The 24,003-nt window shown below is 44.9% G+C and overlaps 1 protein-coding gene across 3 annotated transcripts in view; it reads left to right on the forward strand.

Moving 5' to 3' along the window:
- The window catches only part of AKAP11 (A-kinase anchoring protein 11), a 245,571-nt gene that overhangs the window by 79,710 nt on the left and 141,858 nt on the right, over positions 1-24,003 (forward strand). For all 3 annotated transcript variants that reach the window (XM_085621811.1, XM_085621810.1, XM_085621812.1), the window contains exons 4-7: positions 3,545-3,626; positions 4,045-4,161; positions 21,538-21,585; positions 22,103-22,237. In XM_085621811.1, the coding sequence (XP_085477937.1) occupies positions 3,564-3,626; positions 4,045-4,161; positions 21,538-21,585; positions 22,103-22,237 (363 nt within the window). In that variant the 5' untranslated portion in view covers positions 3,545-3,563. The remainder of the gene's footprint in view (positions 1-3,544; positions 3,627-4,044; positions 4,162-21,537; positions 21,586-22,102; positions 22,238-24,003) is intronic.

Genomic DNA, 24,003 nt, shown 5'->3' on the forward strand with positions numbered 1-24,003 from the left:
GGCGGTGTGGGGGTCCTTGGTGAGGGAGAGGATCAGCTGGGTGTCATCGGCGTAGGAGATGATGTTGAGGTCGTGCAGTCGGACGACGTGAGCGAGCAATGCCATGTAGATGTTAAACAACGTTGGGCTGAGGGATGAGCCCTGGGGTACGCCGCAGATGATCTCGGTGGCTTAGGAGCGGAAGGGGGGAAGGCGGACGCTCTGTGTTCTGCCGGAGAGAAAGGAGGTGGTCCAGTCCAGGAACTTCTGTTGGATCCCGGCGTCGTGGAGGCGTGTTCGTAGTGTGCGGTGGCAGACAGTGTCGAAGGTGGCTGACAGGTCCAGGAGGATGAGGGCCGCTGTTTCTCCGTTGTCTAGCAGGGTTCTGATGTCATCGGTGGCGGCGATGAGGGCAGTTTTGGTGCTTTGGTTGCTGCGGAACCCGGACTCGGAGGAGTCCAGGATGCTGTTCTCCTCGAGGTAGCGGGTCAGTTGTTTCTTGACGGTCTTCTCGATGACCTTCGCCGGGAACGGGAGCAGGGATATGGGCCGGAAGTTCTTGGGGTCCGCCTTGGGTTTCTTGAGTAAGGCGTTGATCTTGGCGTGCTTCCAGCTCTCCGGGAAGGTTGCTGTCTTGAAGGAGATGTTGATGACTTTCCGGAGATGGGGTGCGGTGGCTGTGCTGGCTTGGTTGAAGATGTGGTGTGGGCATGGGTCTGACAGAGATCCGGAGGGGATGGTGTTCATGATCTTGATGGTGTTGTTGATGTTGGTCCAGGAGAGCAGGCGGTTGGTGCGGATGGTGGTCGTGGGGGCGGAGGTCTCAGTGGTTGTTGGGGCATTCGTGGCATTGAAGCTGTCGTGGATGTCTGCGATCTTGCGGTGGAAGAAGGTGGCCAGTGAGTCGCACAGGTCTTGCGAAGGTGGGATGTCGTTGGTGTTGGAGCTGGGGTTGGAGAGTGCCTTCACGTGTTTTCAATTATCGCACCCGTGTCTGGGCACGATAATTGAAACCACATGACCTTTGGTGCACGTAATAGACACCAATAGGCCATGGGCGGAGCAATGCGCCCGCCTTTGGCCTATTGCGGGCCGTCTCTGTGAAAAACACGCACGCAAAGGCCAATCGCGGAAGCCAAAAGGAAAAGCACACGCACGAGCGTGTGCGATTCCTAGGGCGATTTTAAAATCCCGTACAAGAGGTCTCTCGCTGCGTAAGCAGTGCTCCGCACTGCAACACTAGTCGCGAGACCTAATAAATACTGGAGAACTCGTACAGTTAAGCAACTTGTTTCATAAGGAGTGTTTGTAGGTATAATGTCTCTTGGTATTATCTTTTGAATCGTAAAATGTTATTGCAGTCTGGCCACAGGCAGCTTTTCCTGTACATTGTAGGCAGCATTATACTCCATACAATGTCAATTTGCAATCCTATACTTGTGATTTGTTGCTTCTTTATCTCTACTGTGTTTCTCCCTCCCCTAGAGCATTCCCCTTTCAGCATGTTCGCGTTTGGCTTCTGCTTTGTAGCCTTCTACTTTTGGCGTCATTGATCTACTTTGGTTTTTATTTTTCATTTGATTATCATTCCAAAGGACTGTGTGTCTTGTTTTTAGAGCGCACACACACGCGGCTAGAGACTAATCTGCCCATCTGTCTCCTAACCTTTCCTCCTTGCTTCTCTGTGCCCCTCGCCAGGGTGTCAGATGGTGGCTTTCATGATCTTTTGGATGTACCCTCCCATTCTCCCGATGCTCTGAGTCTGCGAGCAGCTATATTTAAAGAATTGAAAACACTGCTTTCTATACTTTCTGTGTGGCCTTTCCTTTGCCTAATGCAACACGCGTTTCATCCTAATGCTGTGGTGATACAAAATGCCTTTTGTCATACAATACAGCAGCCACTTTGCAAGTATAGAAAGCAATGTTTTTATTGCTTTCTAGACTTTTAAAATAGCGGATTGGGCATTGGCAAAAGCCAATTCTCGTTGCTTGCTGAACAATGGTAAGTGAGACCAAATGGCATTGCTAAGCTTGTTTTTCCAGAAAGGCCTCCATTTTAGATGGAGTGATTATCCACTGAAAGTTTGGGCAGTTTTGTTTTCTTTTTGGCTATATGCACCTATAGGGTTTAAACAGGCTACCCCTCCAAATTACTTGAAGCATTTCTCCTGAGGTGTCTTTTTGGCCACTTTTTGTTACTTAAGATCTATGTTTCATTGTGTGTTCTTGGTGTTGCCGAAGTTCTTTTTTTACGTCTCGCCTGAGACTGCATATGAGCTGTCTCTTTCGAGACATTTTGTTTACTTGAAGGAGGCTCCGAGCCCGCCCATTGCTTACTATTGTTTGTCTTCATTGTCGCTCTCATTTCCTTGCTTCCATATGGTCAGCGTGTGCCTGCTTCACTTCCTCTCATTTCCTTGCTTCTTTTTTATCAGAGTGTATCTACTACACTTCACTTCCATTTACTCCCCTAGAGCATGCCCACGCAGTGCTTCCTCACCCAGTTCCTTCTACTGTTTGCGCTTTTATAGTGCTGCTTTTCCTTTTTTGTTGTAGTTGTAGCACTCCATGAGAGTACATGTGGTTTGCAGGCCATCTCCCACCCCAACCTCTTGTCCTGCTCTGTGTTGTTTCTTGTCGCCTCCCTCCGCGCATTGTTGTTTGCCCGCGTCGTGGCTTCCTCTTCAATCCCTCCCGGCCTGCATTATTGCTTCTCCCTCCCCTCCTTCCTGTCCCGCATTATTACTTCCCCTTCCCTTGTTTCCATTCCACGTTGCTGTATACCTCTTCCGCCCTGCATTGTTGCATGCCCACGTTGTTGTACCTGTACCTTCCTGTGCTATGTGGCCGAAAGTAAAAATAAAAAAAGTGCTGTGAAACAGGTTGCATCATAGCATTTTTTGTTTTTGTTGGCAAGAGGTATCTACGCCCTCCATCCCCATTCTCCTGGCAGTCATTTTAAAAAGAAAAAGCTCTGTAGTTCTTTGTTTAAATTTTAAAAAATTTTTTAACTATCCTCGACCAGGCGAGACCTATTGGCTTTGCCAATGCTTGTTTTTAGGTTCTGTTTTGATACCTTCTAAAATGTTTTCAATGTACCCTTATTGTGAAAGATACGGCTGTGGTGTTGTGCCAACTTCCCTTCATTTGCGGTGGCCCACTAATCCTGTGACCTGATTCAGCTAGGTTAGCTTGTCTTGTGTACAATTTCTATGTGTGCACGTTGGGACAGCTCATACGGACACTCTGGTCTTAAATGCTGTTCAATATAAAGTGTGTCACTATCGTTTAGCAGGCCATCATTTACAAATATTGTAATAGATAAATCCATTCACACACCTTTGACCTAGGAAGGATGCTAACCTGCTAGTTTTTGATTACTCAGCTCAGTTGTGCACGCACAGGATGCACATATGTCCGGGTTGGATATATAAGACACAATTAACCTGTTTGTTTGTCTCCTGGTTATATTGACCCGTGGTAGTTCTACAAGTCCTTAATAGAGGCGTAATATAGAAGGCTCGAAGAAGGCTAGTGATTATTATTATTATTTTTTTTTAAAGCCTCCTGAACGTTTGAATCATGGACTTTGGCAGCCAGACCCAACATAGCAAATCAAAGCCCAGAATTTCGTGGAAAAAAGAAGTAGGTTGCAATTTTACAAAAGGCGTTGTTAATTGTATTTGTCATTTTGCATGCAAGTAAAAATGTATTCACATATTATATATCCTAGAGGGTGAAATCCGCTATGCTGATGTTTGCACCCTCATCTGCAGGCATCAAACTAATGTCTGGCATGGCCTTTTTCCATCTTTCACTGGCCTGCAAGTTGTTTTCTAGTCTCTTTGTTGCATATACTTGTGCTGTGGCCATTACGGTTTGTGCAGGAACGATAGCTGACTTTAAGCAAAATTTAAAGTTGTTTTCTTTATATGTTAACTGGTGGGGTAATAGCCCAGTCTTTTTCAATATTGTAGTGTGGAGAATAATTCAGTAGCATAGATCAGGTAAACCTAATTACTAAATGCGTTCATCCTTAATTTGTTTCAATTATTACTTCTAGGGTTTCAACGAAGGTGTTCTTCGGTCTGTCAAGTCGCTATTGAAGAGCAGGAAAGAGCTGTGCAGTGTCACGGGAGGTGAACACTCGAAGTCCAGCGACCAAGAGCAACTTATTGAGGTCTGACCACAGACATATAGAGCTATTTCAGATGTCTTCGCTAAGTTCCATGTTTGATTTTCAGACATTTGAGTTATTCTAGGTTACATGCACCAGACTCCTCTCTCCACAAGCCTCCACCGCTAATGCGACCTTCTTCTCGTTAGTATCAAAGTCAAATAATTACTTGCCAAACACTGAGCAGAGCTTTTCACTCATTAGATTTTGTGCATTGACCCACAACATCTGTCCTGAGTATCACACAGCATTGTTCGTTCCACAAGTAACTCTGAATTGCAGAGCAAGCCTGAGCAAAAATCTTTTTTTATTTTTTTTATTGAATTCTCATTATAAGTTTTATTTCTTTGTACTGTGGCTGTTTGGAACTGGTCTTATCTGTGGCAGGGGTGTAGAAATGTAATAAAATATCTACTTGTCCATGGGGGAGGTCTCTTCATAAATCTACTTGTCCTGTAACAAAATCCACTTGTCCCTTTTGTGCCATATAATGCAGGGACAAATTACGGCAGCAATTTCAATACAAAAGAGTTCTGATATAGCCTCTCTAATTATGCCAGGGCTCGTAACATAGTAGGGTTTGAATGCTAGCAATTCGCGTAGGTTGCTACGTTTCTGCTGGTCTACATACTGGGTCTGAAGGTAGTGGTAAGCAATGGTTCAAGGGTTGGAATGCCCTTTTGAATCTGTGCAAACCTACTAACTTGCATGTTTAAAGGGTTTTCACCAACTCTTTTCTCATATTTTCTTATACTGAAAAAGGTTAGACATTTACTCCTGAAAGTGGCAGACATAAAACTTTTTCCAGGGTTGGGCAAAAAGTGGTTGGAGGAAAAGTTGAACTTGAAACATTCAGACTTTCACATAAGCAAATCTACCATGCACATTTGCTCATGCTAAATAAAATGCAGTTCACAAATATTTTCTAGGAGTACTATTTCTAGGCCTACTTCTGTAAATTCTTGTGAATTCACGGAAACTGTATATATGCACTTAATGCAGGGATATAAACCATGAATGCACTTTTCTGAATTTCTTTAATAATTGGGCCTCTAATTAGGCCTGGCTTTAACCATGACCTTTTGTATATAATAAAATTCTCTCTCTCTCTCTGTCTGTCTATCAGCTGGCTTTACTGTGAGTGACAGTATTCTACTCTTTTACAAGGAATATATTGGCACACAAAGTAGTTTTGTTCAGTGCATGGAACTGCTATGGAAATGGGGGCTTTTTGTGAGCAAAAACTATTTTTGCTTTTGCCACTGCTTGTTAGAAGGGTGACGGCCCAGCAGCTCCCACACTGATAAGGTTTAACAAAAACCATGCCGAAACAAGTCACGCATTGACAAAACCAAAAGACTGACCACTAATTTCAGATCTTACTGGCTTTGCCAGTACTTGTTTATTTTTGTTTCCAATAATCGTATTTAAACTGGTTACACTAATTTTCCATTATGAATATTTTTGGGAAATACAAGTATACATCAACATGTTACTTAATGACGCTGCAAAGATATGGGGCTACATGCATCAACGAGAAAACTGGTCGCAAACGGGCAGATTAGCAGAATCTGCCCCTTTGCGACCGGTATTTTTGCATTTGGGATGCATCATCCCAAATGCAAAAATCGCAATTTAAGGAATCCACTAAATAGCGATTCCTTAAATTGCGATTGCATTTAAGGAATCCCAAATTGAGATTCCTTAAATGCAATGCATTAAAGTTAAAAAATTAGCGATTTCGCTAATAGGGGGAGCAAATTACCATGAAGTTGAACTTCATGGTAATTTGCAAAAACTTTGAAAAATTCACTTTTGTGCATTTTTCAAAGTTTCATGTTGCGCACACACATGCCCTTAGAGCATGTGTGTGTGCAACATATGTGCACAGATCAATTCCAGGGGTGCAATAGGGTGTCATTTTGACACCCTTGCACCCTTGAAATTGCATGAGCAATTTGCGAGTACCTACTGTTACTCGCAATTTGCTCATGCAATCTCCAATTCATTCCTATGGGACTGGAGGCCCATAGGAATGATTGGGACGGCATTCCTTAATTGCGACTCGCAATTTGCGAATCGCAATTAAGGAATTTGTAGGAATCGCTATTCTTTTAGCGATTCCTACATGCATAGGCTTTTGCAATTCCTTAATTGCGATTCCTTAAAAATCGCAATTTAGAAATCGCAAAAGTCTTTGTTGATGCATGTGCCAGATGGTGCCTAAAATCTTACAGTAGTTCAGCAAACATTTTTTTTCCTACTTGCATTTTTCTGTGAACATTTTATTTTGAAAGCAAAGAATCATCACTCTTGCTTTCAAGCTTCTGCAAATATTTGCATAAAATCAGAGCATTCTGGGAGCATTATACATAGCCTCATATTTCTAAATTTTGAAAACGTGTGTACACATTTAAACTGGAACCACCGTCAGTAGTGCAGGCCGAGCTTACAACATTTACTTTTAGTGCACACCATAATATTAAAGGCTTTGCATTAATGAAGCTTAAATACAAGTTTGAACAGCATGATCACACACATTACTTTAACTGTAGACAATGCCCTTCCCTGATCCATAATGTGCTCCTGTAAACTGGCAGCCAAAGGGTTTGTGTTGTAGGGGGTTGGGCCTACTTGTCCCAAGGACAAAATACACATGAAAACTTGTTGCCCTTGACCCCAAACAATATGTCCTGGGAGTCGGGCTATAGGAATTCCACATCCCTTCTGTGGACACTTTCGAGCCAACTATTGGTACCTGACTGAAGCGGAAGTGAAAGAGCTGCTCATAGTTGTTAATGAAAATAGAGGAAGTCTATTTTTCCAGCGATTCAAAAACTTCTTCCAAAAAATAGATCTTCAGCCCTGTCATGGAGAAAATGCTAAATTGCTGCAGAAATGTGTGAGCAGAATATTTTAACAATATTAGTTACCAAAAGTTTTTCTACTAAAATAAAAAGCAAATTTTACAGAGACTGCCTTTGTGCAAATAGAATGTATTACCCTAAGACACCGTGGTCCAGTGTAAGATTTCCCAGTTTTTGAACTGATCTGTAACCGTCCCCTATGGGCAAGAGGGATTTTACTTCATCACACTTTATCACTTCCAGGGCCTTCACTGCCAGCTGCCAAAATGCCATGCTTTTTATCTGTAATGCAGTGGAAGCTGCACTCGGTTCCACCATTGTTGAGCCTGCCAGATTTGTTCCAGTTTTCTTCTCCATTCATTTTGCATGGAGTTCTTACAGGGCGCTGTATCTTATTGTAGGGAATCAGTGTACTTCCTGTTGTTTGCTGCCTGCTAATTATTAAATTTTGGTAAAAGCAGATGTTTTTTTCTATGTTAGTTTCATGTCATGGCTTTTCTCCCCTATCAATTTAAGTACCATACAGCTTAATGAAAAGTCCAAAATATACTTCTATAGCTCTTCTTTTAAAGCGTTCTACATCTCTCTCTCTCTCACACACACACACACACACACACCCTTCTCTACCCCCCAATTTCTTCTCCCTCCCCTCTCTCTCCTTCCTCTCTTCTCGTCTCTTTTCTCTTCTTTTTTTAAAATGATTTTTTTGAGATTTATATAGCGCCAACTAGACCCGAGACATCAGGTATCAGAGCGCTTTACATGAGCACCAGTTTCATTACAGAAGGATACATTCATTTTGTTAGGCACAGGAGATTGTGACTTGCCCAGAATCACAGAATGTTGAGCGTCCTTGCTGAGACTAGAACCCGGTTCTCCAGTTTCGAGGTCGACCGCTCTAGCCATAAGGCTACATCCTTGCCCCTTCTTCTCTCTTCTCGTCTCTTCTCTCTTTTCTCTTCTCTCCTCTCTCTCTCCACCCCCAGCCCCATTGTTAATGCAAGTTCTTTCCAGTTCTCTTCTTCGTTCCCTTCTTTTGAATGTTGTAGATCACATCCATTATTATTTGAAAAGCTGAGCCTTTGGATATTTCCTGGTCTTTTTTATCTTTTTCGGCTGTTTGATTTCTTCTCCACACTTCCGCTCAGGTAGCCTTCTCTGTTGTCACCATCACCTCCCTTGGACTAAGGCTCAGGAATGCAGGAGCATAGGTGCTTTGAACCGTCAAGTGGCGGCTGCCATAGACTCATTTCTTTGTCTTTGTTTTCTGAAGGAGGGGCAAACAGGACAGCTGGGCCACTCACGATGTGGATCTTCCTGTCCCTGAAGTCCCTCGACGTGCAGGTCGGTCTTCCTCTGCATTGGTGTCCAGACTGGACACAACAAGCCTTGGCTGCTGCAAGGGGTCTGGTACCCGGGTATTGGTCCTGTGTGGCTCAGGTTGGTCCTGGTGTCCCCCCACTCCGTGGAGAGACAGATCTGACCTTCAGGAGCACAGGGTCCTCTTTCTGGGGAGCTGCTGCATCGGGCTGGCTGGAAGTGGGAACTCGGTGGACCGCACCTTGCGTCTTTGGTGCCTGTGGCTGCAGGGGAGTAGGTTCCTGTACTCCAAGAGAGTTTCTTCAGGCAATTGGTTGTGATTGGAGAAGGCAAGAATGTAGTTTTTTTTCTTGGTTGAGTTTGAGGTTGTTGCTTGATAGCCAGTTTTGAACTTTGAGTGTGGAGTTAAGTCGTTGAATGTTGTTAAGCGAGGATATTTCTAGGTAAAGCTGGGTGTCGTCGGCATATAGATGATAGGGGATATTTGCTTGTTTTAGAATGGTAGTGAGGGGTTCCATGTAAATGTTGAAGAGTGTGGGAGAAAGGACTGAGCACTGTAGAACACCTCAGGTTATGGGAAAGAAGTCAGACATCGAATTGTTGATTTTACTGAGTTGGGAACGGTTAAGTGGAAATGAAGAAAACCATTTCAGAACAGTGCAATCAGCTCTGACACGTTTTTATAGGGCATCTAAAAGTAACATGTGATAACCCGTATCGACAGCACCCGAGAGGTCAAGCAGGACAAACAGGCAGCATCTGTTTGAATCAAGGGAATTCTGAATGTCATCTCTTGTACTCAGTAGGGCTGTTTCAGTGCTGCATCCCTTCCTGAAACTGGACTGGTGTAAGTTGAGCAGGTTGTTGGAGTCCAAGTGGTGTTGAGTTGGGAGAGAACACGTCATGAGGATTTTTGCTAGGAATGGAAGGTTGGTGATGGGTCTAAAGTTCTTGTGATCGTTGTGGTCTGCATAGGGTGTTTGTTTTTAGCAGGGGGGTTACTTGGCCTTGTTTAAGGCATTCAGGCATCCTCCCGTTGCTCAAGGAGCTGTTAATGATCTTGGTCCATAGAGTGGTTAAGGTGAGGATGAGGATTTTAGCCAGGGTGGCAGGTAGTGGATCTGCATGGTAGGGGGAGGGTTTAGAATTGGCAATCACCATGGAGATGTCCTCTTCTTTGAGAGGTTTGAAGACCTTCCAACTCTTGAGTGTGGTGGAGGGTCTTGGTTATTGGATTATTTTGGCAGTTAAAGGGTTAGGAGTCTCGGTTGTGGTGATCATGGAGTGAATGAACTAGGGTTGGGTTTATCTCCTTTTTGGGGCGAAGAGTCGCTGAGTTGAGTCTGTGAGTGATAGTCTAAGGCGAGCTCAAATTTGATGATTTTCTCATTGAAGAATTTGGCCAGGTTGTCACATTGTAGTTTTGAGGCAGGGGGATTTTCTCTGGCAGGTTTGGTGGTTTGATTTCAGATAATGTTGCAGAGCTCTTTGGGGTTGTTTTTAGGTCTCGCCTGACCCAGCGCATGCGCTGGTCTGGCGAGACTTATTGAGAGGGCTCCAAAAAGTGCTACCAGGCCAGCCTAGAGCTACAGTGCATGTGCGTGGGCGCGCGCGCCCCGCTTTACCGCGATTACTTTCACTTTCGCGGCCGCTTTGATGTGTGATCGCGATCACTTTCACTTTTGCAGCCACACGGCCGCTTTGCATAGCCAATAGGTCTCGCTCTTGGGACCTTATAAGTATTTAGTTATGCAACTGGCTAAACACTTATAAGGTCCCAAAAGCGAGACCTATTGGCTATGCCAATGCTTGTTAGCTTTGTCTAGGGCATTCTGGAAGAAGGTGGCTTTCTCTTTGAGGATGTGCTATTTGTAGTTCCTGCTTTCTTTTCTGAGTTGGAGGAGGTTGGTTGAGGATGGGTTTGTTCTCCAGAGTCTTTCTGAGGCTCGGAGTTGTCTTCTTTCAGAGTTGAGGTCTTGGTTGAACCAGGCTCTCAACGGGGTATCTCTAACCTTTTTGTTTTTCAGGGGGGCTATTTGGTCGAGGGCAGTTTTCATTGTTGAGGGTAGTGATCTCATCCATATTGAGGTTGTCTGTGTTGGGTGGGAGTAGGGATGACCTTTTTTCTTCCAAGTCAGGGAGAGGGATAGGATTGAGGTTTCTGCGCCATTGATGTGTAATCCGGGCTTGGTTAGGTGGCGCTGTAGCTTGGTTAATGTTAAATAGAATGATGTGCTGGTATGACCAGTCAATTGGGAGAATGTTGTTTAATCCTATTATTTGTTTGTTGGCTATGGTGGCATCTTTGTTGTGGGTTTGTCCCTTGCAGTGTTGAGTGAGATCTTTGCTGAGTAGGAGTTTATTTAGTGACTGTATCAATGTGTCCTTCTCGTTGTTCCAGTGGAGATTGAAGTCACCTAGGATAATGTTGTCGGAGTTAGAGAGGGAGTAGTCTGTTTCTAGGTCAGATAGTTCCTCGAATGTGAGAGTGTTTCCTGGTGTGTGGTAGATGAGATGGCATTTCATTACTTTGTTGTTAGGTTGGTGCTGAGATATTTGAAAGTTGAGTAGGAGAGTGTTTTTGTTTCAGCTATTTTTATTTTTAATTTTTTTTAAATATCTTTTTATTATCATGTATCGACATAAACATACAGTACAGCAGATATGACCTGTGAAAATACAGTGGAGACAAATATCATTACAAATACAATAAGATATTCCATTGGGTGTCAAGGAGAAGGGGCGTCATCAAAATCAATATTGCGGGGAGGGACACAGATATCACCATGATACGTATTCCAGGGGTCCCAGATTTTAGACCATTTACGGGGGCAGCCACGGGGCAATGTAAACCATCTTTTCCCTATGCATACACCAGTCGAGATCTTTCTTCCAGTCTGCTATTTTGGGTGCGTGTGTAGCTCCCCAGAGTTGTGCAATGTTTCTTTTGGCTACCGTGAGTCCGAGTGTGGCCCATTGAGTAGTGTAGGTGTTGAGGTCAGTGGCCTCCCAGATATTTAGGAGGCATCTACACGCCTCAGGGCAGAAAGCAATTGACAAAACTTCACTAATCACATCGTGTACCTTCTGCCAGTAGCTTTGGATGAAATCGCAATGCCAAATTATGTGCATGAAGATGCCCAATTGGTTACATCCCCGTCTACAATTCCCGTCCGTTGGTCCTCCCATGTGTAATAGCTGAGGTCCTGTGACATAGATTCTGTGGAGGATTTTCAACTGTATTAATCGGAGACGTGCTGGGATTGCGACTGTTCTGGGGGAGGAAATAGCTACCTGCCAGCCCTCGTCATCCATTTCAATGCCATCTCCCACCCACTTGGAGGAAGAGGATCTTCCATGTTATTTATGAGTTTTTTTTTTATATGAGGAAAATAGCTTTCTCAGTTAAGTATCCATCGAGGATCCTGTCCTCTAGCGGGGATGCGTCAGGGGGGGAGGATTCCTTAGGCAAGGCCGCTCGCAAGGCATGTCATATTTGCAAATATCGGAACCGCTCTGTATCTGCCAACTCATGCTGGCGTTGGAGTTCGGCAAAGGGCAACACATCGCCCTTGTTCCAGAGATCTTTTATACGCGAGATGCCAATTAGCTCCCACTTGTCAAAGCCCTATGATTTCCACAAATCGGCCAGTTTTTGAGAATCCCTTAGGGGTGTCGCTAGTGTAAGTTTCTGGTCCCATCTGAGCGATTTATTAGTTGAGTGCCAGACATCGACTGCGTGTTTGGTGGGACCCGTGAGTGGGTGTCTGCCTGGTTTGGAGTAGAGTACCCGATTGTATACACCTCCGGCGAGGAGCCATCTATCCATGTTGAATCCCAGGTCATCAAAGCGGCCGTACATGCCGTGATTGATGGCCGCCAGATGCGCAGCCCAGTAGTATTTTTTTATGTCCGGCAAACCGATTCCCCCGTCATACCAGTTAAGTGTAAGTTTGTGTAAGGTGATGCGTGGTTTCCTATCCCACAGAAGCTCACGCTGGAGCCCTTCTACCTCTCTGAAGTATGAATTGGGGACAGGGTCAGCCGAGTTCTGCAGCGCATGCAAGAAGCGGGTAGTGACATCATTTTAAATAGGGCCGCCTTGCCTAACATTGAAAGTGGAAGTGACTTCCAATTTGTGGTGTCTCGTTTGAGCCTGAGCAGTGGGGGGGGACAAGGTTGCAGGAATACCGGAGTGCCGGATCAAGTGAGACAAATATTCCCAGGTATTTGAAACCTTCCGTGGCAGTCTGTATTGGGCAGTTTGGAGGTAACGGAGGGGGGTCTCCGTGGAGGACATAGAGGATGGATTTTTGCCAGTTGATCCCAAACCCGGAGTATCTGCCAAAAATGGCTAGAATGTCGAGAACTGCGATCAGTGATTTCTTAGGGGATGTGAGGTATAACAGGATATCATCAGCATAGAGAGAAATACGGTCTTCTCAATCTGGGGACCAACGCATTCCTTGAATGACTGGGTCTCTCCGGATCCATGCTGCAAGGGGTTTCAGTGCCAGTGCGAACAGTAGAGGGGATAGAGGGCATCCCTGTCGGGTCCCTCGACTGAGTGTAAAGGCCTCCGATTTTTATGTTATTTACACCTACTTGAGCCATAGGGTCGCTATATAGAAGACGCACCCACCGTATAAAGCCTGAACCAAATCCCAACTTCGTGAGTACGGCGAAGAGGTAGGGCCACTCAACTGTATCAAAGGCCATGGTAGCATCCAGGGATACAATAATCGCTTGTTCCCGTATGGTGGATGCTCTACCCAAAACCCCATGGACCCTGCGCAGATTTAATGCAGTGTTTCTGCCCGATTGATCAGGGTGTACCAGATCCCCTATAACTTTTAATTAGTCTGTTGGCAAGTAGCTTGGCAAGAATTTTGGGCTCCGCATTTAAAAGTGAGATAGGGCGGTTTTGGTTTTCCCCTCTTAATGAATAGTGACAATAGTTGCAATTCTTTGATCTATAGGCAGCGATCCTCTTTCGAGGCTTTCCTCGTACATAGCTTTTAGGTACGGGGCCAGCTTGTCAGGGCGGAGTTTGTAAAGTTCGACAGGGATACCGTTCGGTCCCAGGGCCTTGCCAGGGTGCAGTGCACGTATCACGAGTGCTATTTCATCAGTGGAAAGGATGCTGTCAAGGAATGTTCAATCCTCAAGTGAAAGAGTGAGGAGAGAAATGTCTCTAAGGAGGTCCAGGGGTTAGTCTTCAGCGTGTGGCGCTAACTGAGGTGTAAGCAGTTCGAAAATGGTCGGCAAAATGGGTAACGATATCGTGGGGGTCTGTTATGGGAGTCATATCGGCATCTATGAGCTCTGGGACGAGTCTGCTAGCGTATTCTTTCTTGTCAAGCGATCAATTTCCCTGCCTTGTCGCCCCAGTCCTAGATCCGGCCCAACTTATCCTGTCCCAGTGATTTAGCTCTGTCAGTCACTAATGCCCTGTACTCGTCTTGATGGAGGCGGAGTGTGTGGAGTGTGTCAGGTGTGACGTCGGAACCCATATCCTGTTCTAGTCGATATATCTCTTGCTCTGCATCGAAGATGTCTTTAAGTTTGTCTTTTTTCATTCCCGCTATCAGTGAGAGGGCCTGACCTCGGAGTACAGTTTTAAAGGCCTCCCACAGGACCTGGGGAGAGTCCACTGATGCCTCGTTTTCTAGTAAGTAGTTGTCTATGGACTTAATCAGATCTTTACGAATTTTCGGATCTCGTAAGTACCACGGGTTTATGGAGGCGATTGTTCCCTTTTGTGTATGGTCAAGGACTATGTGTACCCATAGTGGGGAGTGATCGGAAATGGCTCTGGCAAGTTGTCTAATTCCGTGAATGTTTGCGACTTGTGGGGCGGGAACTATAATGTAGTCCAGGCGGGAGAGGCTGTTATGCGCCCCAGAATGGAAGGTGTGTTGTATTTTGCTCGGGTTGTAGGATCTCCACCCATCCACAAGCCCCATGGCCTCTAGGAATCCGGAGAATGAATGCGAAGATTGGGGCAGCACACGAGGGGAGTGTCTGTCTAATGTACCAGAGAGTATGGAGTTAAAATCTCCCCCCAGCACCAACAGTCCATCTGGTAATGCTAGTAATATAGCACTTAAGTCAGTGAAGGTGGTGGACTGTAGGCCCGGCGGTGCATAAATGGACATAAACGTTACGGTCCACCCCTCACATGTCCCAGTGACCCCGATGTATCGTCCCCGATCGTCGGCCCAAGTGGACGTGAACAATAGGGGAAATGTTCTTTTCATCATGATGCCCACACCCCGGGAATCGGTTGTGAAGCCCGCATGTGCGATCATCGAGTAGCCCCACCTGTGCATTGCCCTGCATGTGTTACCAACCAGGTGAGTTTCTTGAAGTAACACGATGTCTGGCGCAAATCTCTTAATCTGTTGCAAAACAACACAACGCTTTATCTTGTCCCCAAGGCCGTTGACATTCCAACTCAACCATTTAATATCCTTCTTCCACTGTACCCCCACTGACGATGTGATAAAATGTAACTCCCGCCACAATAATTACTGACTGTGTTGTCGATACAAACCCAATAACTAGGAACAAATAAAATCGATCACACCCAACAACCCCCCCTCCCTGCTTCCCTGCACTCTGGGCTCAAAACTGCCCATAAGTTACAAAATGCAGAGTGCCTGTCGCCCAACAAATTACTAAAAGAAGAAAAAACTGGGGGGAGGCCTAGGTATCTCATCTTCCCACCTCACCGATACATTAAGGTCGGAGTCCACCGGCACGCATCAATTTTAACTAATTTCTACTTGAACCAGTTGTCAGTGTGTAACAGGCAAACCTCAGGGTAGGCAAGCGGTTAGGGACCACTTGGAGTCTTACTGTTGAAGACAGGTGGTCAGCTTCAGCATCCACTGGAACTTTTCTCAATCGATTCCCTCCAACCGTCAAGCCAGTCGGATGCTGCTTCCGGAAGATCAAAAAATCTAGTCTTTCCCTCGGCCTTGACTTGGAGTCGGGCTGGGAAGAGCATGACGTACTTCAGACCCTTGTGACGTAGTCTTTTGTTGACGTCTAGAAAAGAGCGCCGTTGTTTTTGCACAGATTGTGTAAAGTCTGGAAAGAAAGTGATTTCCGAATTATCCAACTTAATTGGCGGGGCTACTCTGGCAGCTTGCAGGATCGTATCTCTATCCCTGTAATTCAGCAATCTAGCCAGTATCGCCTCCCCACCCCCCGGCACCCTGTGAGCTCTTTCGATCACAAATAGGTTGGATAGGCCCTTCGGTTGCAGGTGTGACATGATTAGGGTTTCTACAAAAAGATCCGTGGCCCTTCTGATTTTTCCGGCCCACCTAGGATGCGTATGTTATTGCGCCTTGTGCGTCCTTCGTAGTCGTTCAGCTTGTTTTCAGTAAACTTCCGAAACGCTTGGATTTCGGTTTGAAATTGCGAGGTGTCTTCTACCAGGCTGGTCGTAGTAATTTCCAGTTGTTTAACCTTTTCTCTGTGTTTGGAAAGGTCAGCTTGGATAAGCATCATTTCTGAGGAAAGGGCGTCCATTCGCTGCTCCATGGAGGTGCGCACCCCGGTTATGGCCTCCATTATGTCTTTCAGTGTAAGGTCTGGAGAGTCATTTTCAGCACCTCCCTGTTGCTTGTCCCCTGCCAACTTGCGTTCGGGTACGTCCGCTTTCGGGCACATATAGCGGTCCAGCCTGCTCTGTTGAGTTGATTTTGCGCCCTTTGCACCAGACATGGTGAGATCCGCAAGGTCACTCGGTCCAAGCTCCGTAGTTGGTATTGCTACCGCTTGTCACTGGCTAGCCTCACTTAGCGCACCCCTGGCGGGGAAGGGGGGGGAGGAAGGAGCACTCCCCTCCGGCCCACGATCTTCAACTGTGAAGGCGGTCAAGGAAACTCCTCGGCTCCGACTGGGTCCTCTCAGAGCGGTCATGAAAGGCTGAGCAATGGCCACTTACAAGATATAAAAGCTCTCTATTATCGCCAGGTCCAGCAGTATCTCACATTATTTTGGATGCAGAGGGGTCCAGCCCGGTAAGCGCTGGGCACCGGCGAGTCACTCGGTGGGTGGGATGTCAGCGCTGCAGCCGCCACCAGCAGGGGCCCGTGGGAGCAATTTAATCAGGCCCGTGGGGGGGGGGATATGGGCCGCCACAGATCCGACAATAATCTGGGCGCAACACCCCCCGCTCGTCTCCTCACAAGTCTGCACTGCAACTCACGGCCCCTCCGCAGGACTCAGTCTGCTCACCGCCGGATTCCTCACTGCATACGTAGTGTGTGAGGCCGTGTGAATCCTTAATGCTCTGAGCCGGATATCAGAAAGGCAAGAAGAGGCCAGGAACTGCAGGGCCGCGGTGTATCCCGGCTCGTTCTGATTCGGCGAGATTAAATGCAGAGCGTTCAGGGCCTCCAGGTGGGGGGAAGGAGTCACGCCGGCCGACACGATCTCCTTCCCGGCCTGGTCGTCACGCAAGGCCCCGGCTCTCACGTCGGAGAAGGCTTCGAGCGTCTGTGCCCGTAACTTCGGCCCTGGAGGTCCGCTGTACACAGGACCAGGGTTGATGTGCTTCGCTGCACTTCCGGTTCGCGATTCTGGCCCCAGAGGTACGGATTTGTGAGTCGGATCAGCAGTATCGGGAGGGAGTCACGGAGACACCTCAACTTGCGGCCATTTTGCTCAGCCGTGTAGCCACGCCCTGTTTCAGCTATTTTGATGCTATTCTTATGTATGATGGCTATGCCACTGCCTCAATAGTCTAACTTGTTCTTTTTGATGATAGCGAAATCTGGGGGGGATTAGGAGGTTAAGGAACAGATAATATGATTCATTGAGTCAGGTTTCGGTGACAAACGCAAAGTCGATGTTATAGTTCAGTATTGCGTCAGCCAAACCTGTAACGTGTTTGATTGTTGATCTACAGTTTATTAGTATGCAGTTTACCTTGCAGCTGGTGGTGTGATTTTGGGAGGGGGGAGCCAAAGGTATAGCAATGAGTTATGATTGGTGGTCTTGTATTCGTAGGTGGATAGATGCTTGCCAGTTCCGAGGTGGTGGGGGGGGGGAGGGGGGAGAGTCGGGCTGTCCTAAGGTCATATGACTTGGCAAGGTCCAATGCCTCTCTCAAGGATATCTTAGGGCTCATTCTTTTGGTCTGTGATGTTGGTTGCTGAGAGGGGTGGTGCGCCAGCTGTTCGTTTGGGATTTGGGAAGCTGAAAGAGTTCACTGATATTTAAGTGGGAGGGGAGATGTGGGTGTTGGGTGGGGATAGGGGAGGTTTTGGTGTTAATAAGGATTTTGTTTATGCCCTGAGTGATTATGTTGAGTTGGCTTTCAAGGCGGATTAGGCTTTCAGCTATGGATATATTGGGCATATGGTTCTTTGACAAGAGAGATTTGAGTTGGTTTTCCGCAGTTGTTTTGCATTCGGTTAATTTAGCTGCTGACACTGACTTCAGGGTGGAGAGTGGAGGGGAATTAAGTGACAGGTTAGTTTGGTGGTGTTAATCGGGACTGGGGAGTTCTGTGGTGGTTGGACTGTGGGTAGTGGTCGGCCAAGAGTCTACCATTGAGTGGATTGAGGGGAGTGTGTTTAGCGAGTGTTCTAGAGGTTTTTTGGTTATGGTTTGGGTGATGGTAAAATGAATGTTGGGATTATTGCTGGTGGGTAATACAGGGTTAGTGTATTGAGTGGGGTGAGGGGGAGCAAAATGGGGTGTTGTCTTGAGGTAGGGGTGTCGAGTGGGTGTGGGGGTGCATACTGTAGGGGTGGGGTGTCTGTAGTGTGCACTGAGTGTGAGCTTATGGTAGGTTTTGTGAGTGCTATTCTTTGTGTAGAGTTCTTGGGGCGGGTTGGTTAGTGGTTGAATAGTTGGAGGGACTAGACATGGAGTTGCGTAGCCTAGGGAAGATATGTTCGAATTGGCTTAGGTTAAAGTCGTTGGATTGGACCATGACTTTGCTTTTTCTTTATAATGTTAAGGTGGCGTTGTCTTTGAAGGCGGGTGATTTGGAGATCAGCAATTCTTGGCCGTGGTGGATGTTGTTGGCATTAATAACTCAGAGGTGGCTTGCTATGTTCTTTCTCCTTTCTGCCTGGTCGGTGGTGTAAAAGATAAGATCTGTTTTTGTTTTCCTTTGAAATGTTGTGGTAGAGGTCAGCTATAAGTATTTCAGGGTGTTGCTTAAGTAATCTGTTGTTAAAGGATTTGGTGGTGTTGGCTGAAAGGTTGGGGGGGTAGGTGATGGAGAAAGAGTGTTTCGCTGTGGGGTTTCATGTTGAAGTGATGTGTAGGGGTGGAGGGTTTAGTGGTTTTCTGGCAGTGTTGTTGTGCATTTCTTGACTTATCCCTCACTAAGGGGGTCATGTGGGAAGAGACTTTAATTAGAGATACTGGAGTCACTGGTATCTAGGGAAATGTCAGAACCCTAAGCATCGGGCAGGGGGAGATCCTAACGCAGTGGGCTGTCCAGGGGAGTAGGGAAGTAAGTTTAGAGTTAGGTGGCACCTGGGTTTAAGTAGGAAGTAATATGAGAATTGCTCACTAGGTGGATCCCTAGTGCAGTGGATTAGGGCACAGTCTGAGGTAAAGTTGTTCTGTCAGGGGAGGACTGCGCCAGGCATGGTCTGTGTTTTCTTTTTTGGTTTTTCTTTTAGAGTATGAGGCTGATTGTGGATGTGATAAGAGGTAGAGGCAGACAGCTACAAGTCTAGAGTTCCGCCTGTGGGTAGGCGTGGTTCCTGAAGGTTCTGAAGGGAAATCCCACAGATTGGACCATTTCAAGATGGATCAGGTACCTCAGGCAATTTCAGATAGAAGGGAGTGGTTGCCAATGTAGCATGGAAAAAAAAGCTTATAAGATGTGGGTTGCTCGCGCACAAATCCAGAACAAGGAGAAAGTAGAAAACAGGTTTGGGATAGTAGTATTGAGTCAGGGCTTCCAAGTATATAGGGATTAAAATGTAAGGCCATTCAAAGATGGCTTCTGCCTTTTGAGATCAGGGATTCCTTAAGGCCATTTAAAAATGGCCTCTCTGTTCTGAGATCCAGGTTCTTGAGGCAGAACCATAGTCCCTTTAATTTCAGATGAATCCACATGGAAGCAGAGCCATAGTCCTCTAATTTCAGATGAATCCACATGGTAATAAGTCCTCTGTTTGTTTTCAATTCTTGGGGGGGAGGGTCTTCTTAGGAAGGTGCATCGAGTGGTAAGGTAACAGGTAAGGGAAGGGGGGAAGAGAGACCAATAAAATGGCGTAAAGGCCTCCCGAGCCCTGAAAAACCAGACTGGACCCTCTGAAGGCCACATGGGGAGCCACGGGTTGTAGCACCTCTGTAAACTGCCCGCAATGTCTGGAAAGTTGGTTGGGAGCTATGATGCCTCTCACGGCGCTTCCGGTGCGTGCGGTCCTCTCCGCAAGGCTGAGGGTGACAAATCAAGGTAGTAGGTTTGTGGGGAGCTCTCAAACCGCCCCCGGGGGAAACAATGTGGTAGAAACCCTAAGAGTCACTTTTACGCTCGCCAACTAGTACGCTATTCTAAAACAAATGCATAGGTGCTAACAAGTTGGCAGGGTGGTGAAGGGCTGCCCACGCCGAAGAGGCAGAGCCGCACAGCAGGCAGCCAGTCAGTGCTGGTATAATCACGTGCAAGAGATGCCCACTATATGTAAGTGGTAGGCAACAAACCTGTATGCCCATCAGAAACCCTGACGTCTTCACAGTATGTCGGAGGTATCGCAGTAGCTAGGAATAGAATGCCAAAATAAACAGAGGAGAAAGAGGGCAGGCAAGTAGTAGCGTGCGAGTGTTAGGTTCCAGAGAGTGACAAATTCCAGGGGAAAGTAACCACACACACACACACATGCATACATAAACACACACCTGTGCACACGCACATCCACAGAGACACATATACTTTAGGCCTTTTCATCCCCCCAACAGACAATCCCTGCACACAAAATAACTTAACCAATCATTTCATTCCATTCAAATGTAATTAATGTTGCATCGTCTTCTTCCGTACCACAAGTTTCTGTGGGCCTGGTTTAGCAAAGCTGCCAGAAATGGCAGCACACTAACTCCACCAGAAGGTTAAGGGGGCATAAAGGGGTTGAGCGCTTTGGGTAGATGAGTTGGGTCAGGTAGATGCCAAGAGTGGCCAGCCTCCTACTCCATTCATCAACTTGACATTCAATTTGAAATTCCTGGTGTCTAATGGTTCTTTCTTAACCCCCTCTATTGCCCCTTGTGAGCAGAATGGGGTTAAACAGTCCTCTCTGCCTACCCCAGAAGCCACAAAGGTCCGTAGTACCATGGGTTGTATCTGCTTCCAGTCCACTACCCCATTCATCAATTTCAGTTTTGCTCTTGTTATCCTTGGTGTCTAGTGGTGCTTTCCAGCAATACCACTCCTGTCCCCCATGTCAAAGTAGCTCAGGCTTGGCTGTAGTGTGTTATCCTCTGCGCAGTACCTTCTGTTCCGACATGCAGTTCATTCGTTTGCCTCAAAGGAATCATTACGGCATTCAGTCAATGGGCACAGCATCATTATGAACAACAGTAGAATCACTGTTTTACTGGAACTCAGGAGGTGAGGGATGCTGTGATTCACTTGTCTTTTCTATGCTTTCTTGGAACACCTCCACTTTTCCAAAGTGGCGCCAATTTGCTGTTATGCTAAAAACCAAAACGTTTAAAAACTGAGGAATTTGGTGGCAATCTTCAATGACAACCAGTTAACTAATATCATGACATAGCAAATAAATGTAAGCATTAACATGCTAATCAACAAATGTCAGTTATATTATTTAACATTATTTGTACAGCCTAGTCAACTACAGAATAACGCATATTAATTGAAACCTACTTAAATATTATAGAAGAAATGTATGTCTTCAAAGGAAATGTAAAGAAATGTGAATCATTCTCTAGTGTTGAGTAGATTCTGGTTATCAGCTGAATGTATGATATTCCCTTTGTGCTATCCGAACACTTACCTCTTGTATCTATTGTGATTGATAATTCTCTGTAATCTTTTCTTTTGATGCATAGGATATTATTAAAAAAAAGTTGCTATATTTTAACATGAGTCTCTGGTGTTGACATAAGATTGCAATAGAAATTATATTATATGCCTCTACATTTCATATCAACATGTCTTCCAATGTACACTTTTCTTTTACAGATAACCTTTCTAAGCTTGGCTCAAGACACAAATGCTGCACATATTCAGGTAAAACGCCTGATGGTGTGTGCTTAACCAAACCAAGTGGAATTCTTTCTTAATGATTTCGAAGAGAACATGTAACTGCAGCATAACGAAACTTTGTTATTAAAGCAGTATTTTATATAGGTTGTTTAAGTGTAGTATTGGAATGAGGGGTTGTAACCACAACTCCTGTGACTACCTTACGTGTTTCTTAGTGACTGATTAAAAGACAGATTATCTGGACTACTTTTAAAGTTAATGTCATTAAACAAATGTTAACTCTTCAACTTTGGTGAAGGAATACCACTAACCCAACAATATCCAATTAATTTTCCCCCCACATTCAGTCTGTAAAGCTGAGAGCTTTACAATTTATCAAAGAAGAAGGAAATATGTTATTTTCAAATGATTATTAGTGATATGCAATGAGCGCCACAACTTTCAGCAGCCTACACGTTTACTATTGAAATCATTTCTGTTCTTAACTCTGTTGTAAGGTCAGTTTGTGCAGATGATCTTGTGTACATCTGATTTTTCGCAGGATTTGGGTGCGGTATTTTTGGAACTCCCGGATCTTCTGAAGTCACGCCACCTGTACAATCTGAATGATCAAGAAGTTATTTTCTTAAAGGATACAAAGAAGCCCTTGCAACAAACTGATGAACACACACAGCAGGTAAAGCAATATGTTCTGTTTCCTTTTGAAATGTTTTATTTGTGGAATCTTTTAAAAATAAGTGCTAAAAAACAAGTAATTTTGAAGTTTGTTTTTAAAGTGCAACCCTGGTTACATTATCAATAAACAGTAGATGGACCAGTACAGTAATGTCTCCACGTATTTTGGGATTGGAGTTACTCCTGATCAATGAAAACCACTCGATCTATATCATCATTGTTATTCTACTGATCTCACCAGACAAGATAACAAGTACCGACTACCACATTGCATTAGGAATGGTTAACAAAAATGCCAAAAAATTGCTTTAACAATAGGAAATGCCTACATGTATCAGTAATGAAATATCAGTGACAAGCAGCAAGTGCCAGCTGGCACTAAGGAAACATGAATCGACAATAAATCTCCCCAACTTGGCATGAAACATTGCTTTGTATAAGTGTTAAAACTTTTTTTGGAACTGACACAATCTGTCTTCAGGCATCAGCTTGTCAGTCAAATACAAGCTTTTCATTTTGGTAGTAACTCATTTTCCCCTAATAAATGTTTATTTTATGTAAAAAACATATAATGAAAAAAAAAAATGATTCTCTTCAAATACTAGCTTTTCATTTGTCAAGTCAAAATCTTTATTCGGTGAATATTTCATAACCATAAAAGATAGCATAAAATACAATAAAATATTAAGAATATAACATCAAATGTGGACAGCATGCGTATTTGGTAAAGATTTCCTAATTCTCAAAGCACTATTTACAAATCTGAGCACACCTTGACTAACGGGTAAGGATTACAGAGATTGTAAATACAAGAGTTGTTTAAAATGCAGTACAAATTGTTTTAAAAATGAACTTTTGGGCATTTGCAAAAAACACAGCATGTAAAGTGCTTTGTGCAGGTGCTCCATCACATGGGCACCCTGTAAGATCCTTAAACCAGATCCCTGGTGTGGGATTAGCCACCATAAAATTGATTGTACCAAAACAAAATTGAGTTGAAGTAAATCATTGATGACTATTAAAAGCATAAAAAAGATATAACTGTAAGCCATAAAATGAAGGGATCAAGGCGTGGGCTTTCACAGAGCTCTTGACATTTTCACGTTGGTCTCTAGCCAGAGTCATCTTGACTATCAAATTCTCCTTACGCTTGGTGTTTATATATATATATTCCATAAACGTGGAGAGAATGCTTTCTTTCGAATTACCTGTCATAAAGCCTAAATGTTTATAGGTCGATCTAATACATTCTAACCATGGTATTTTGTAAGAACACTCAAGTGATGGACAATTTAAAATTAAAGCCCTGTTCAAGGTGGGTCCGGCTTTCACCCAGATTGAGTGCCATAACTACAACTGGTGTAATCTTTCAGTGTCCTCAATGTATGAATGACCCAGTTTCTTGTAACGAATAAATGCTGGAGCAGGCTGGGCAACTACTCAGAGTCTTCTAATGATTTCATTTTCAGCCCGTTGTAATGCACCGGAGTCAGCATAACCCCAGATACTAGATTTATAAGTGGCAGATGAGATGCTTTTCTCATCATAGATTATAAGCATCTCTTTAACGGGCCTGGTCCCTAATTTAGTAGCAAATCTAAATACAGAGGTAGCCATCTTCTGTAATTGCAGGGTCTTCACTCGTATTTGAGGGGACCATTTCCCCTGTCTATCAAATAGGACCACAAAGTATGAAAACAAAGGAACTATTGAGAATGTAGCATTCTTAACAACAATTTGCTGTGTTTTAGGAGTTCGCACCCGCAA

Source organism: Triturus cristatus, chromosome 8 (assembly GCF_964204655.1).
Source record: "Triturus cristatus chromosome 8, aTriCri1.1, whole genome shotgun sequence".
NCBI classification, from domain to species: Eukaryota; Metazoa; Chordata; class Amphibia; order Caudata; family Salamandridae; genus Triturus; species Triturus cristatus.